The 15,559-nt window shown below is 42.7% G+C and overlaps 1 protein-coding gene across 1 annotated transcript in view; it reads left to right on the top strand.

Annotated features, from left to right (window-relative positions):
• Positions 1-15,559, top strand: part of LOC139409415 (trafficking protein particle complex subunit 8) — a 97,142-nt gene that overhangs the window by 61,797 nt on the left and 19,786 nt on the right. The window contains exons 17-23 of the mRNA XM_071154546.1: positions 924-1,099; positions 1,313-1,387; positions 3,183-3,309; positions 3,427-3,584; positions 6,225-6,694; positions 9,577-9,724; positions 15,017-15,113. Of these exons, the coding sequence (XP_071010647.1) occupies positions 924-1,099; positions 1,313-1,387; positions 3,183-3,309; positions 3,427-3,584; positions 6,225-6,694; positions 9,577-9,724; positions 15,017-15,113 (1,251 nt within the window). The remainder of the gene's footprint in view (positions 1-923; positions 1,100-1,312; positions 1,388-3,182; positions 3,310-3,426; positions 3,585-6,224; positions 6,695-9,576; positions 9,725-15,016; positions 15,114-15,559) is intronic.

Raw genomic sequence — 15,559 nt, 5'->3', positions numbered from 1 at the left:
TGACTTGCCTAGTTAAATAAAGGTATAATAAAAAATAAAAAATTGAAGGGCTGTTTTCTCGTCTCCAAACTCTGCGGCATTGTCCTCAACACCAATATGGGTAACTTTGCTATTAGGCATAGAGCAACATGGTCTAGGGAAAGGCGCCAATTCAACAGCACGCTGGTGTTTCAGAACCGTGGACAACCACCGTTATCCAACGCGGGAGAAAGCACATTTGTTATAAAATAATATTTCTATTAGTGTTGCACCATTGTTCTTACGAAATATAACCATACACAATTTCGGTAGCACATGTTTTGGACTCCGCAATGGATTATGCATTATTCAATGGATTAGTCCACTCAGACAGGTCTTGTGCACAAGTATATTTTTATTTATTTATTTTTTCTTGCCTAATGGAATCTCGGTCAACCAACACCCTATCAACCAAACAATCGACCAGTTGACTAAATGGGGTCAGCCCTAGTATGTGTGCCATTCAGAGGCTGAATGGGTAAGACAAACGATTTAAGTGCCTTTGAACGAGTTATGGTAGTAGGTGCCAGGCGCACCGGTTTGAGTGTGTCAAGAACTGAGAGAGGGGTTTTTCATGCTCAACAGTTTCCCGGGTCTATCAAGAATGGTCCACCACCCAAAGGACATCCAGCCAACTTCACACAACTGTGGGAAGCAATGGAGTCAACATGGGCCAGCATCCCTGTGGAATGCTTTGGACACTTTGTAGTCCATGTCCCAACGAATTGAGGCTGTTCTGTGGGCATAAAAGGGTGCAACTCAATATTAGGAAGGTTTTCTTAATCTTGTGTACTCCGTGTACTGCATATTACATATGGTTTTGAATTCACTATACTTAGATATCCTCACATTTCTTTGGTTGTGTTTGTCCTCATCCTGGTGTCTCTCTTTCTGCTCCTATGTAGAACCCATCATAGTTGAGGTGGCGTTCCGGAACCCTCTAAAGGTTCCGCTGGTTCTCTCAGACCTCTCGCTGCTCTGGAAGTTCACGCTCAAAGACTTCTCTCGACCACAACCGCAGGACGTCATGGTTGGAGACGCTGTCACCATCACCAATGAGAAGGAGGCCATCGCTCCCAGGGTAAGAAAGGGAAAGGGGGATACCTAGTCAATTGTACACCTGAATGCCTTCAACTGAAATGTGTCTTCCGCATTTAACCCAACCCATCTGAATCAGAGCAACTGTTGGTGTTACCTTCGCTCTGTGAGGCTACAGTGCTGTAAGAGCAGTTACTTTTCAACTCATCACATTCAACTCGTTAACCTCTCATTTTTACAACCGGTCTCGTTACAGACAGTGCAGAAATATGGCATCATCACCACAGAAGTCATCCCAGAGTTCTTCATGAGCCCCGAGGAGACAAGAGTGGTAAGCAGTGGCATCTTTTCTGATTTTAGGCAGTTCTTGGTCTCGCTCTCTTACCATTTTTTCTCTCCCCCATTCTCTACCTCTTTCTTTCTCCGCCTCTTATTTTCTGTGACTTCTCTCTAACTCCATGTTCAATCGCTCTCTTTCTCTCCCCCTTGCTCATCATTGTCATGTGACAACAGTATATGACTCTTCTTTCTGATACAGTTGAAGTCGGAAGTTTACATACACTTAGGTTGGAGTCATTAACTCGTTTTTCAACCACAACCACTATAGTTTTGGCAAGTCGGTTAGGACATGTACTTTGTGCATGACACAAGTCATTTTTCCAACAATTGCTTACAGACAGATTATTTCACTTATAATTCACTGTATCACAATTCCAGTGGGTCAGAAGTTTACATACACTAAGTTGACTGTGCCTTTAAACAGCTTGGACAATTCCAGTAAATGATGTCATAGCCTATCAGAAGCTTCTAAAGCCAATTGACATCATTTGAGTCAATTGGAGGTGTACCTGTGGATGTATTTCAAGGCCTACCTTCAAACTCAGTGCCTCTTTGTGTGACATCATGGGAAAATCAAAAGAAATCAGCCAAGACCTCAGAAAAAAAAATTGTAGACCTCATCTGGTTCATCCTTGGAAGCAATTTCCATAAACTTGAAGGTACCACCTTCATCTGTACAAACAATAGTACGCAAGTATAAACACCATGGGACCACGCAGCTGTCATACTGCTCGGGAAGGAGACTCGTTCTGTCTTCTAGAGATGAACGTTCTTTGGTGCGAAAAGTACAAATCAATCCCAGAACAACAGCAAAGGACCTTGTGAAGATGCTGGAGGAAACAGGTACAAAATTATTTATATCCACAGTAAAACGAGTCCTATGTCGACACAACCTGAATGGCTACTCAGCAAGGAAGAAGCCACTGCTCCAAAACCGCCATAAAAAAGCCAGACTACGGTTTGCAACTGCACATGTGGACAAAGATTGTACTTTTTGGAGAAATGTCCTCTGGTCTGATGAAACAAAAATACAATGGTTTGGCCATAATAACCATCATTATGTTTGGAGGAGAAAGAACCAACATCCCAACCGTGAAGCACAGGGGTGGCAGCATCATGTTGTGAGGGTGCTTTGCTGCAGGAGGGACTGGTGTACTTCACAAAATAGATGGCATCATGAGGAGGAAAATTGTGGATATATTGAAGCAACATCTCAAGACATCAGTCAGGAAGTTAAAGCTTGGTTCCAAATGGGTCTTCCAAATGGACAATGACCCCAAGCATACTTCCAAAGTTGTGGCAAAATGGCTTAAGGACAACAAAGTCAAGGTAAAACCCTGACCTCCAATCCTATAGCAGATGTGTGGACAGAACTGAAAAATCATGTGCGAGCAAGGATGCCTACAAACCTGACTCGGTTACACCAGCTCTGTCAGGAGGAATGGGCCAAAATTCACCCAACTTATTGTGGGAAGCTTGTGGAAGGCTACCTGACACGTTTGACCCAAGTTAAACAATTTAAAGGCAATGCTACCAAATACTAATTGAGTGTATGCAAACTTCTAACCCACTGGGAATGTGATGAAAGAAATACAATTTGAAATAAATAATTCTCTCTTCTATTATTTTGACATTTCACATTCTTAAAATAAAGGGGTTATCCTAACTGGCAGGGAATTGTTACTAGGATTAAATGTCAGGAATTGTGAAAACTGAGTTTAAATACGTTTGGCTAAGGTGTATGTAAACTTCTGACTTCAACTGTATTTTCCCTCCTCTCCTGGCAGGCTCGTCTGAAGCTGCTTCCTCGTCAGACTGGTCAGCTCACCATCCTGGGTCTAGTCTATAACCTGGCCTCCACACCTTCTACTGGAGACTCTACTATTAACAGCAACAGTTTCTCGCAGAACCAAGGTAACACATACACATGGTCATGCAGTCACACACACACACACACTGTAAAACCAGTGCTATAAACTTGTTTTGGTCCTTCTCACCCAACCTTTGTTGTGGTTGCGGTACTCTCTAAAGGTCCCTCAGCGACTGCGGGGACATCGGTTCGTGGTCGACAGGACCTAGAGATTCAGGGACCGCGGTTAAACCAGACCAAGGAGGAGAAGACCTCTGTCAGCCACGGTCCTGACCGACGTCTTGACCCCACCATCACCCCTCCCATGCCCCTGCTGGAGGTACTGACTCACCACTGTCCACTACCCCTTACCCAGAAATGAGCTTCAGTGTTTTTTTTGTTGTCATTTTGGAACTAAACTATTCAATGAATCCAGGTCTAATGAATGTCATTTGACCCAATATTATGGCCATAGATTAGCAAATTAACCCTGATATGTATCAAACTACATTTTTAAAACAGTTTAGATGTAATTGTAAAAAGTATTTGGTTTTGCGTAAGGCAGATTTATGATATTCTTCTGCTTTTTAATATGGTGTTTTATTTTTGATATTTTGGGGTTCAAGCAGCGAGGCTGGGGAAACCTTGTATTTCTTGGTGTTCATTATCTACCTTCTGCCAAATGGTTGGGAAAAAATCTAATTCCAGCGAGATGGTAAGGTCCAGGAGGGTGCAACTTTACATGATGATCAAGGCCCATATGTCACATCCTCTCATGCCGTGCCAATTGGCCACATGGTGGCTCAATAACAAGCCATCATATTGTTACAAAACTTGGTACACATGTTCCAAACACTGCCAAGACTCAACATTATGCAAGCACTTTCAGATTGACCATAGGGTGGCGCTATAACCGGCACATATTTATCTCTTGACCTGTTTGGCTGTTTGGATATGAGACTAGCCAGAAAGGAAGAGGCGAAAATCTGTCTTCTCCAGCAGGAGGCGTTGTTTAGTTTCTTTCGCTCACCAAAGTTTTTCGAATTTGGTCAACAAAACATTTAATGGCTTATTTGCTACGTGAGGTTTATTTGAGTGTACTGATATAAGTAGGACATGTAACATTCCAGCAAATTTATTATAAAAAAATAGCCCTTTATATTGCTATGCATATTCATGACATGAGGTAAGTAGCATAGCATCTTTCTTCATAGAATACATCGAATATTAAAAAATGTATTAAAATAATGTATCCACCATCCAAAGTAAGGAATAGACAGGCACTTGTGAGCCCTCCGTGCTGCATTGTGGACAACAACTCCTATTGTTAACTGTAAACTATGGTTAAGTTTGACCGCATGGTGGACAGGAAAAACCATTCACACAAGCTCATTGGCTCATAACGGCCATATTGTTTGCGCTAGTCCTGGAAAATAGAAGGGTACATAGACACTATATACCATATTTGGTGCCAATCGGCGCAACGGTTCTAGAGAAGGCATTTGAAAGTAGTCAACATCATTGAAAATGGTCCAAAATACATCAAAAGTATATTGCATGATATGTTTGATGTTGAGTTCTATTATTTGTAAAGCATGATATGGACTACATAATTAGCTCATCCTAGGGCAATTTGACCTGCTGGTGGTGCTATGGGGCCAAAGCTTGAACCCCGGGCATTGCTTCTTGCAGCTAGCTATATTTATTTTAGTTGTTCTAAAAGAAACAACAAGCGCTATGATGAAACTGGCTCTCATGAGGACTGCCACAGGAAAGGAAGACCCAGAGTTTGCTCTGCTGCAGAGCATACGTTCTTTCGAGTTACCAGCCTCAGAAATTGCAGCCCAAAGAAATGCTTCAGTGTTCAAGTAACAGATACATCTCAACATCAACTGTTCAGAAGAGACTGCGTGAATGAGGCTATCATGGTTGAATTGCCACTACTAAAGAAACCACTACTAAAGGACACCAACCGCTGTGTCTTTGTGAGACGCAGAGTAGTTGTGGTTCCCACCGTGAAGCATGGAGGAGGAGGTGTGATTGTGTGGGGGTGCTTTGCTGGTGACACTGTCTGTGAATTATTTAGAATTCAAGGCACACTTAACCAGCATGGCTACCACAGCATTCTGCAGCGGTATGCCATCCTGGTTTGCGCTTAGTGGGACTATAATTTTTTTTTCAACAGGACAATGACCCAACACACCTCCAGGCTGTGTAAGGGCTATTTGTCCTAGGAGAGTGATGGAGTGCTGCATCAGATGATATGGCCTCCAAAATCACCCGATCTCAACCCAATTTGAAATGGTTTGGGATGAGTTGGAGCGCAGAGTGAAGAAAAAGCAGCCAATAAGTGCTCAGCATATGTGGGAACTCCTTAAAGAGTGTTGGAAAAGCATTCTAGGTGAAGCTAGTTAAGAGAATGCCAAGAGAGTGCAAAGCTGTCATCAAGGCAAAGGGTGGCTACTTTGAAGAATCTTTAACACTTTTTTGGTTACTAGATGATTCGAATAGTAAAAATAAAGAAACATTTTGAATGAGTAGGTGTGTCTAAACGTTTGACTGGTGCTGTATATATTTTTTGTTTAGGTGTATATGTGTCTTTGGTCCATGCACATACATAAACTGTTCCATACATAGTCGTGGAAATAAAATGCGGGTGGTTTCTAACTATTCCATCTTTAAGGATTTCATCTACTTGTTTACATTTTTTAAACTTTTTTTGTTGTTTTAGCATTTTAGATTGAACTGGACAGTATGGGAGTAATTCAGACTAGTATATATTTAAAAATGACTTGCAGCCAACAGTTTCTGATTTATATTTGCCTGTCTTTCTCCCGAGGAAGACCGCTACACTGGAGTAGGTCGCACAATAACTAACCTCTCTCTATCTGTCCCCATGTCTCCGTCACCATCTCTCTCCCCTCCTGTCTGTCTGCTTTAATTCTATTTTTTTATTTTATTTTATTTTTAACCCTTCCAGGTGTTCTTCCTCCAGTTCCCTACTGCCCTACTATGCGGTGAAATCAGGAAGGCCTACGTAGAATTCTGTAATGTGAGTCACGTTCCCCTGTGCGGCCTGCGGGTGGCGTCCACGCACCCAGACTTCTTTACCTTCGGAAGCTCCTCCCTAGCCACACCCCTCACCCCCCTCAGCCCCACCTCCTTTGAGAACTGCTCTGCCTACAAGACCCTGGCCACACCCCAAGGAGCCACGCCCGGGTCGGTAACCGCGGTAACGCTGGTGTCGGCGGCTGACTTTGGGTCGGGAGGAGGAGGAGTGTTTGGTACGGGGGGTAAAAGGGTAGCAGAGATCCCTCTAGGAGAGGGAACGTTAACGCCTGGAGAATCTACCCAGCTGCCCCTGTGGCTAAGAGGACCAGACCAGGAAGGAGTCCATGAGATCAACTTCCTGTTCTACTACGAGGGTGCCGAGAAAGGAGGAAAGATCAGGTGGGGAGAGCAGTCTGGTATTCTAACTATACACTTCACAAGTCAAGATCAGGTAGGGGAGAGTTATTCAAGAGAGAACTCGGTACACACTACACAAGCCACATTACATCAGCCATTGAAGTATGGGAGAGAGAGAGAGAGAGAGCGCACCCTGTTGTATTTAGGTACTGGGGTGAGAGAGCGCACCCTGTTGTAATCAGGTACTGGGGGGAGAGAGCGCACCCTGTTGTAATCAGGTACTGGGGAGAGAGGGAGCACCCTGTTGTAATCAGGTACTGGAGAGAGAGAGAGAGAGAGAGAGCACCCTGTTGTAATCAGGTAGTGGAGAGAGCGCAGCACCCTGTTATAATCAGGTAGTGGAGAGGGAGAGAGAGCGCACCCTGTTGTAATCAGGTAGTGGAGAGAGAGAGAGAGAGAGAGAGAGAGCGCACACGGTTGTAATCAGGTAGTGGAGAGAGAGAGAGAGAGAGAGAGAGAGAGCGCACCCGGTTGTAATCAGGTATCAGCCACTTTAATAATGGGAATTGATGGGAAATGATGTAAAATATATCACTAGCCACTTTAAACAATGCTACCTAATATAATGTTTACATACCCTACATTATTCATCTCATATGTATACGTATATACTGTACTCTATATCATCTACTGCATCTTTATGTAATACATGTATCACTAGCCACTTTAACTATGCCGCTTTGTTTACATACTCAACTCATATGTATATACTGCACTCAATACCATCTACTGTATCTTGCCTATGCCGCTCTGTACCATCACTCATTCATATATCTTTATGTACATATTCTTTATCCCCTTACACTTGTGTCTATAAGGTAGTAGTTTTGGAATTGTTAGCTAGATTACTTGTTGGTTATTACTGCATTTTCGGAACTATTTCGCTACACTCGCATTAACATCTGCTAACCATGTGTATGTGACAAATAAGATTTGATTTAGTGGAGAGAGAGAGAGAGCGCACCCTGTTATAATCAGGTAGTGGAGAGAGAGAGCGCACCCTGTTATAATCAGGTAGTGGAGAGAGAGCGCACCCTGTTATAATCAGGTAGTGGAGAGAGAGAGCGCACCCTGTTATAATCAGGTAGTGGAGAGAGAGAGCGCACCCTGTTATAATCAGGTAGTGGAGAGAGAGAGCGCACCCTGTTATAATCAGGTAGTGGAGAGAGAGAGCGCACCCTGTTATAATCAGGTAGTGGAGAGAGAGAGCGCACCCTGTTATAATCAGGTAGTGGAGAGAGAGAGCGCACCCTGTTATAATCAGGTAGTGGAGAGAGCGCACCCTGTTATAATCAGGTAGTGGAGAGAGCGCACCCTGTTATAATCAGGTAGTGGAGAGAGCGCACCCTGTTATAATCAGGTAGTGGGGAGAGAAGGAGCAGCACCCTGTTATAATCAGGTAGTGGAGAGAGAAGGAGCAGCACCCTGTTATAATCAGGTAGTGGAGAGAGCGCACCCTGTTATAATCAGGTAGTGGAGAGAGCGCACCCTGTTATAATCAGGTAGTGGGGAGAGAAGGAGCAGCACCCTGTTATAATCAGGTAGTGGAGAGAGAGAGAGCGCACCCTGTTATAATCAGGTAGGGGAGTGTGGAGCACCCTGTTATAATCAGGTAGTGGAGAGCGAGCACCCTGTTATAATCACATAGGGGAGAGTTCTCCAAGAGAAGCGTTTTACTCGCTACACATTAGGCCTACTAGAAGACTGCTTATCAGGTAGGAGAGAGGAGCTATTATATTCAGGTAGGGCCGTGGGAAAGCTGCCTGATGCAATAAACTATCTATTATCATTACGATAAAGAAAAAGAACAGAGGTGATCTAGTAAAAAAAATCATCATGAAATCTACACACAAGTGGACATCAGGTAGGGAGAGAGAGAGAAGACTGGTATTCACCTACAACACATTACACAAGCCAAGTAGTGTGATGTGAAAGAGATTAGGGGAGCAAGAGCAGCCTTTTATATTCAAGTAGGACCGAGGCATAAGGAGAGTTGAAAGTTATTCACTAGTACACGAACCAAAGAGTGAATCATGAAAGAGATTCCTCATGTCTCTTCTTCAAAGGGAATACTATGATTTTTTTAAATTTAACCTTCATTTACTAGGCAAGTCAGTTAAGAACAAATTCTTATTTACAATGACTGCCTACCCCAGCCAAACCCTAAACCGGACGATGCTGGTCCAATTGTGAGCCGCCCTATGGGACTCCCAATCACGGCCGGTTGTGATTACAGCCTGGAATCGAACCAGGGTCTGTAGTGACACCTTCAACACTGAGATGCAGATGTAGAATAAAAAATGGTTCCGGTACTTATTGTAGGTGTCGGCACCCCAAGTTGCACAGGCAGCTAAATTCTGATATTTTTCTCCCTGTGTAAATGCAGCCTTAGTTATCCTGAATGTGCCCCTGAATGTTCGTCAGTCTCGCTTTAAATGACGGTGCTCACTGCTCAGCTCATTGGTGATAGAATGAGGTCAAATCAGGGCACTTTTGAGAAAACAAATGCTCATGCTACTTAAGAAGTTAATTTATTTTTCCCTTCATAGGGGCCTTTCAAATCTCACAGAATGTGCCTGTTCATCTCTGTTTAAGTAAAATGGCGTAACTTTAATTCAGGGACATTTTGGAGACGTGGTTTCTGTAGTTGAAACTATATAGAGCCTGTGGCATTACTTGAAGCACCACCTTTATAAAAGTTATAAATGCATGACAAGAACATATTTATATTACTCACTCTCATTACTTTCATCTGTTTCTTTCTCTACCCTCCATCTCCTACCTGCCTCTTGTCTCCTCTTTCTCTCTATTGCTCCCTCTCCTTTCCCTCGCTCCCCAATCACCCTCCATCTCCCCTCCCTCAGTCACAGGGTGCTGCGTCACACAGTATTTATCTGTGCCAGTCGTTCTCTGTCGGTCCGGGCCACCGCCTGCCGTAGTAACACACTGCCCGAGGAGGAGGGGAGGAATGGCAGCATGCTGGTCTTTGTCGATGTGGAGAACATCAACACAGTGAGCTCAACACACGTGTCAACACGATACTCATATACCACTTAATCACTCTGTCAAGCTGACATTTGATGGAACATTGTTATTCATGGTCACATGCATTCAGGCCCTCTTGTCTCCAGAGAAATGTTGCTGTTTTAAGCTAGTTTCCTACAATTGTACACATTTTGTCATGGGGACGAGGAAAGAGTTGCATTTAAAGCACATTTTCTGCAATTGTACACATTTTGCCATGGCTTTTTTGTCACATACGCAGATTACAACAGGTGTAACCGTGAAATGCTTACTTACAAGCCCTTAACCAGTTGCGACGAGCAAACCCGGATCCGGGATCCTATTTATAGCCTCAAGCTCATTACCATAACGCAACGTTAACTATTCATGACAATCGCAAATGAAATGAAATAAATATATTAGCTCTCAAGCTTAGCCTTTTGTTAACAACACTGTCATCTCAGATTTTCAAAATATGCTTTTGAACCATAGCTAAACAAGCATTTGTGTAAGGGTATTGATAGCTAGCATACCATTAAGCCTGGCATTCAGCATGCAACATTTTCACAAAAACAAGAAAAGCATTCAAATAAAATCATTTACCTTTGAAGAACTTCAGATGTTTTCAATGAGGAGACTCTCAGTTAGATAGCAAATGTTCAGTTTTTCCAAAAATATTATTTGTGTAGGAGAAATCGGTCCGTTTTGTTCTTCACGTTTGGCTGAGAAAAAAATCAGAAAATTCAGTCAAAACAACGCAAACTTTTTTCCAAATTAACTCCATAATATCGACAGAAACATGGCAAACGTTGTTTAGAATCAATCCTCAAGGTGTTTTTCACATATCTATTCGATGATAAGTCACTCCTGGCAGTTTGGTTTCTCCTCTCTTCAAAATGGAAAAATGCGCGCACCTGGAGATTGCGCAATAGTTTCGACGGAGGACACCCAGCGGACACCTGGTAAATGTAGTCTCTTATGGTCAATTTTCCAATGATATGCCTACAAATACGTCACAATGCTGCAAACACCTTGGGGAAACGACAGAAAGTGTAGGCTCTCTCCTTGCTCATTCACAGCCATATAAGGAGACATTGGTACACAGCGCCTCAAAAATCTGGCTCAGTTCCTGTATGAAATTTCATCTTGGTTTTGCCTGTAGCATTAGTTCTGTGGCACTCACAGACAATATCTTTGCAGTTTTGGAAACGTCAGTGTTTTCTTCCCAAAGCTGTCAATTATATGCATAGTCGAGCATCTTTTCGTGACAAAATATCTTGTTTAAAACGGGAACGTTTTTCATCCAAAAATGAAATACTGCCCCCAGAGTTTCATGAGGTTAACCAAAAATGCAGTTTTAAGAACATAGTTAAGAAAATATTTACTAAAACTAAAGTAAAAAAAAAAATAACAATAGCGAGGCTATACATAGGGGGTAACGGTACAGAGTCAATGTGCGGGGGTACAGGATAGTTGAGGTAATTTGTACATGCACAGTGGTTGCTCTACTAAAGGTTTTGTGATTATGCTGCGGTACTTAGAGGTAATTTGTGGTTTAGTACGGTACCCTGAGTCTCCACTTCATTGCTCCAGTCCAGCGCAAGGTGGAGTTAGAGCACTGATTATGCTTTTGGGTCCTACTGTCTCTCTAACTGACAATTAATGGGTGACATAAACCTAAATAGAAACTGATAATTGTGCAGACTTCAGTATTACTTACTAAAACTGTTACACAAAGGTTTTCATTATTTTATTTTGTTAGGATTATTTTGCTCTTACTGTAGGCCACTCCCGATCGGTTACGTTGTACAGCGCCTGAGTGGCGCAACAGTCTAAGACACTGCAGAGCAGTGCAAGCTGTGTTGCTACAGATGCTGGTTCAATACCCGTGCCGGCCTCGACTGGGAGACCCATGAGATGACTGTAGGTTTTTGGTTTCTCTCCCTTTATATACAGAAATAAATCATTCTAAATAACAAACAGGCTTTATTTACAAATTAGTAACTGTCTCCCCCCATGTTTTTCTCGCTCATTTTATGTTATTTGAAAACAAAATCATCTCAAATATATTTGTATTGCTTTCGCTGTAAAGCATCATTTCAAAATCTGAGACAACAGTTGGATTAACAAAAGGCTAAACTGTGTTTTTCAATATTGCACTTGTGATTTCATGAATATTAATATTTTCTAGTAATATTATTTGACTGTGGCGCTATGCTATTCAGCGTTGCTGATGACAATTATACCGGATCCGGGATGAGTGGTTCAGAGAGGTTAAGAACAAATAATAATTTACAAGGACAGGCTACTCCTTCCTCCCCGTCGGGGAATTGAAACCTGGTCTCCCGCGTGCCCGCACGACACAGGGATTATTTAGCTAAATAGCCCAGTACTGTAGCCTACTCCCGACCGTCACGTTGTACAGCGCCATATTTTCCGTTCCATCCTAACGGAAATTTAGAGGGTTTTTAATTTTTCTTGGTAAAGAAACACCATAATATTAAGCAAATTAATTAAGCAAATTTTCTTAAAATCAGTCCCATACACTATGTTCTTACAAAAAAGGTTTTAACCTTTTTATGGCTGCTGTCCCTGTACAGGGAACAACATCAGCGGAAATTTCAGAGTGACAACTAATAGTACTTGATACAACTCAAACTTTCATTAAAACACACATGCAGGGTACTCAATTAAAGCTACACTCGTTGTGAATCTAGCCAACATGTCATTTTTTTTAAATGCTTTTCGGCGAAAGCATGAGAAGCTATTATCTGATAGCATGCAACCCCCCGAAATACCTAAAGGGGACGTAAACAAAAGAATTAGCGTAGCCGGCGCTACACAAAACGCAGAAATAAAATATAAAACATTCATTACCTTTGACGAGCTTCTTTGTTGGCACTCCTATATGTCCCATAAACATCACAATTGGGTCTTTTTTTCGATTAAATCCGTCCACGTATACCCAAAATGTCGATTTATGAAGCCCGTCTGATCCAGGAAAAAACTGCTTTCCAAAACGCAAAGTCATTTTTTTAAATTAAAAAAGTTGCCTATAAACTTTGACAAAACACTTCAAACTACTTTTGTAATCCAACTTTAGGTATTAGTAAACGTTAATAATCGATCAAATTGATCACGGGGCGATCTGTATTCGATAGCAGCAAGTCTTGAAATCATGGTCCATATTCTCTCTTTCATAACTTCCACCGGTGTACTTAATGACAGGAAGTGCCTATTTCTCATTTCACCAAGGATTAACTTCAACCCTATTGCCAAGACTGGCGACATCGTGTGGAAGCTGTAGGAACTGTAAACTGGGCCCTATCTATTTTCCCTTGCCATAGACAATCGAGACTGGCGGAGGGATATTTTTTTTGTGTATTTTGTGAACAGTTTTCCTTGGGATTTTGCCTGCTACACACATTCTGTTATAGTCACAGACATGATTTAACCAGTTTTAGAGACTGCAGATTGTTTTCTATCCACACATACTAATCATATGCATATACTATATTCCTGGCATGAGTAGCAGGACGTTGAAATATTGCGCGATTTTTAACAAAAAGCTGAACAAATTCACAGCCTCTCTCTAGTACAGCAACTATTGAAGGCTATCAAATGCTTCTCAAAGATGCCCTCAGGTGGTAAAACTAGCACTAACTAGCATTAATAGTACCAGTGGTTGGCACTTAAATAACGTGCCATAGAATTCTGCGGCACTACGCAAGCTGTGCTGCAGTTCGTTGCAACTTTTAAAGGACAAACCACTTTAGGTAGGTGGTAAAGTAACTGAATCGATAATAAACAGAGAGTAGCAGCAATGTAAAAACAAAGGGGGGTGGTGTCAATGCAAATAGTCCAAGTGGCCATCTGATTAATTGTTCAGCAGTTTTATGGCTTGGGGATAGAAGCTGTTAAGAAGCCTTTTGGACCTAGACTTGGTGCTCCGGTATCACTTGTCGTGCTGTAGCAGAGAGACCAGTCTATGACTTGTGACTGGAGTCTTTGACAACAAAAAAATCTCCCTCTGACACTACCTTGTATAGAGGGCCTCTGGCAGGAAGCTTGGCCCCAGTGATGTACTGGGCCGTACGCAATACCCTCTGTAGCGATTTACTGTCGGATGCCAAGCAGTTGCCATACCAGGCGGTGATGCAACCAGTCAGCATGCCCTCGATGGTGCAGCGGTAGAACTCTTTGAGCATCTGGGGAGCCATGCCAAATATTTTCCGTCTCCTGGGGGGGGAATAGGCGTTGTCGTGTCATCTGTGTTTGAACCATGGTAGTTTGTTGGTGGTGTGGACACCAAGGACCTTGAAGCTCTCAACCCGCTCCACTACAGCCCAGTCGATGAGAATGGGGGCGTGTTTGGCCCTACTTTTCTTGTCGTCCACGAGCAGTTCCTTTGTCTTGCTCATGTTGAGGGAGATGTTGTTGTCTTGGCACCACACTGCCAGGTCTCTGATCTCCTCCCGATTTGTGTTTCAATGATGGTGTTGGAGTTGTGCTTGGCCACACAGTCGTGGGTGAACAGGGAGTACAGGGGGGGACTAAGCACGTACCCCTGAAGGGCCCCTGTGTTGAGGATCAGCATGACAGATGTTGTTGCCTACCCTTTCCACCTAGGGGCCAGCCATCAGGAAGTCCAGGATCCAGTTGCAGAGGGAGGGAGGTATTTAGTCCCAGGGTCCTTAGCTTAGTGATGAGCTTTGGTCACTATGGTGTTGAACACTGAGCTGTCATCAATTAACAGCATTCTCACATAGGTGTTCCTTTTGTCCACGTGGGAAAGGGCAGTGTGGAGTGCAATTGAGAATGTGTCATCTGTGGATCTGTTGGTGCGGTTTGCGAATTGGAGTGGGTCTTGGGTTTCCAGGATGATGTTGTGAGCCATGACTTCATGGCTGCCGAACATTCTATACATCTTATGCTATCTGAGTGACTCAAACATCAAAACAAAATCATTGGGGTCCATGTGCCATGACATTTTTTGAATTTTATATTCTCCCTGACTGTCTTATTTTTATTTGGGTGATTGTTAGTTCGAAAGATGACCTTATTATAAAATATATAGGTCCATTATCTTCTCTACATACTTTCTGGTATAAGGTATAACTTTACACTGAAAATGATTTACCATCCCGAAAAGTATTTTCAAAAATAAAAACATTTGCCCATCGCTGCTAAATGAATAGAGGGGAAACACTGCAGTATGTAGACTTTAAAAGTTGTTTAAAAGTTCCACTCTCTCTCTTGCACCCTCTCTTTCACGCTCTCTCTTCCACTCTCCATCCACAGAGTGAGGCTGGGGTGCGTGAGTTCCACATTGCACAGGTCTCTAGCAGCAGTAAACAGTGGAGACTACACAAGTGTATAAACCCAGCAGAAAACAAAGGTTTGTCCCTCTGCTCTCCGTAACCCTCTCAGATAGCACTACAATAGTTTTAAACTCATTTACTCGATAACTGTTTGACTTTTTGGTGTCAGGTTTTGATTTGTACATTTACACTCAGACTTTTTATGTTGCTGAGGAGTCTGCATCCCTAGGTGATATGCAATGTAGCAGTCCTACGCAGAAGAATTGCCAGCCCGCGATGGCTTTAAACAGATCAAATGTTCCCTCTACTGTGGAACTTGGGATTGAATCAACATTAGTCCATTTCAATGCAACAAACCAAATTTAAATTCAAGACCGAGTTGTTGATTTTGTTGTAGGCTGAGGAGCGCATCAGAGTAGCCTATTTCACGAGCACAAGCATTTTTTCCATCTGTGTTCAGAGAGAAGCATAGATGTGCATTTGAGATCAGAGGGTCTAGCCCAGTTACAGCACATTTTGAGGG

This window comes from Oncorhynchus clarkii, chromosome 5 (assembly GCF_045791955.1).
Source record: "Oncorhynchus clarkii lewisi isolate Uvic-CL-2024 chromosome 5, UVic_Ocla_1.0, whole genome shotgun sequence".
Lineage (NCBI taxonomy): Eukaryota > Metazoa > Chordata > Actinopteri > Salmoniformes > Salmonidae > Oncorhynchus > Oncorhynchus clarkii.
Note: the sequence above shows the minus strand (reverse complement) of the source record. Positions and strands in the feature narration are given on the sequence as shown.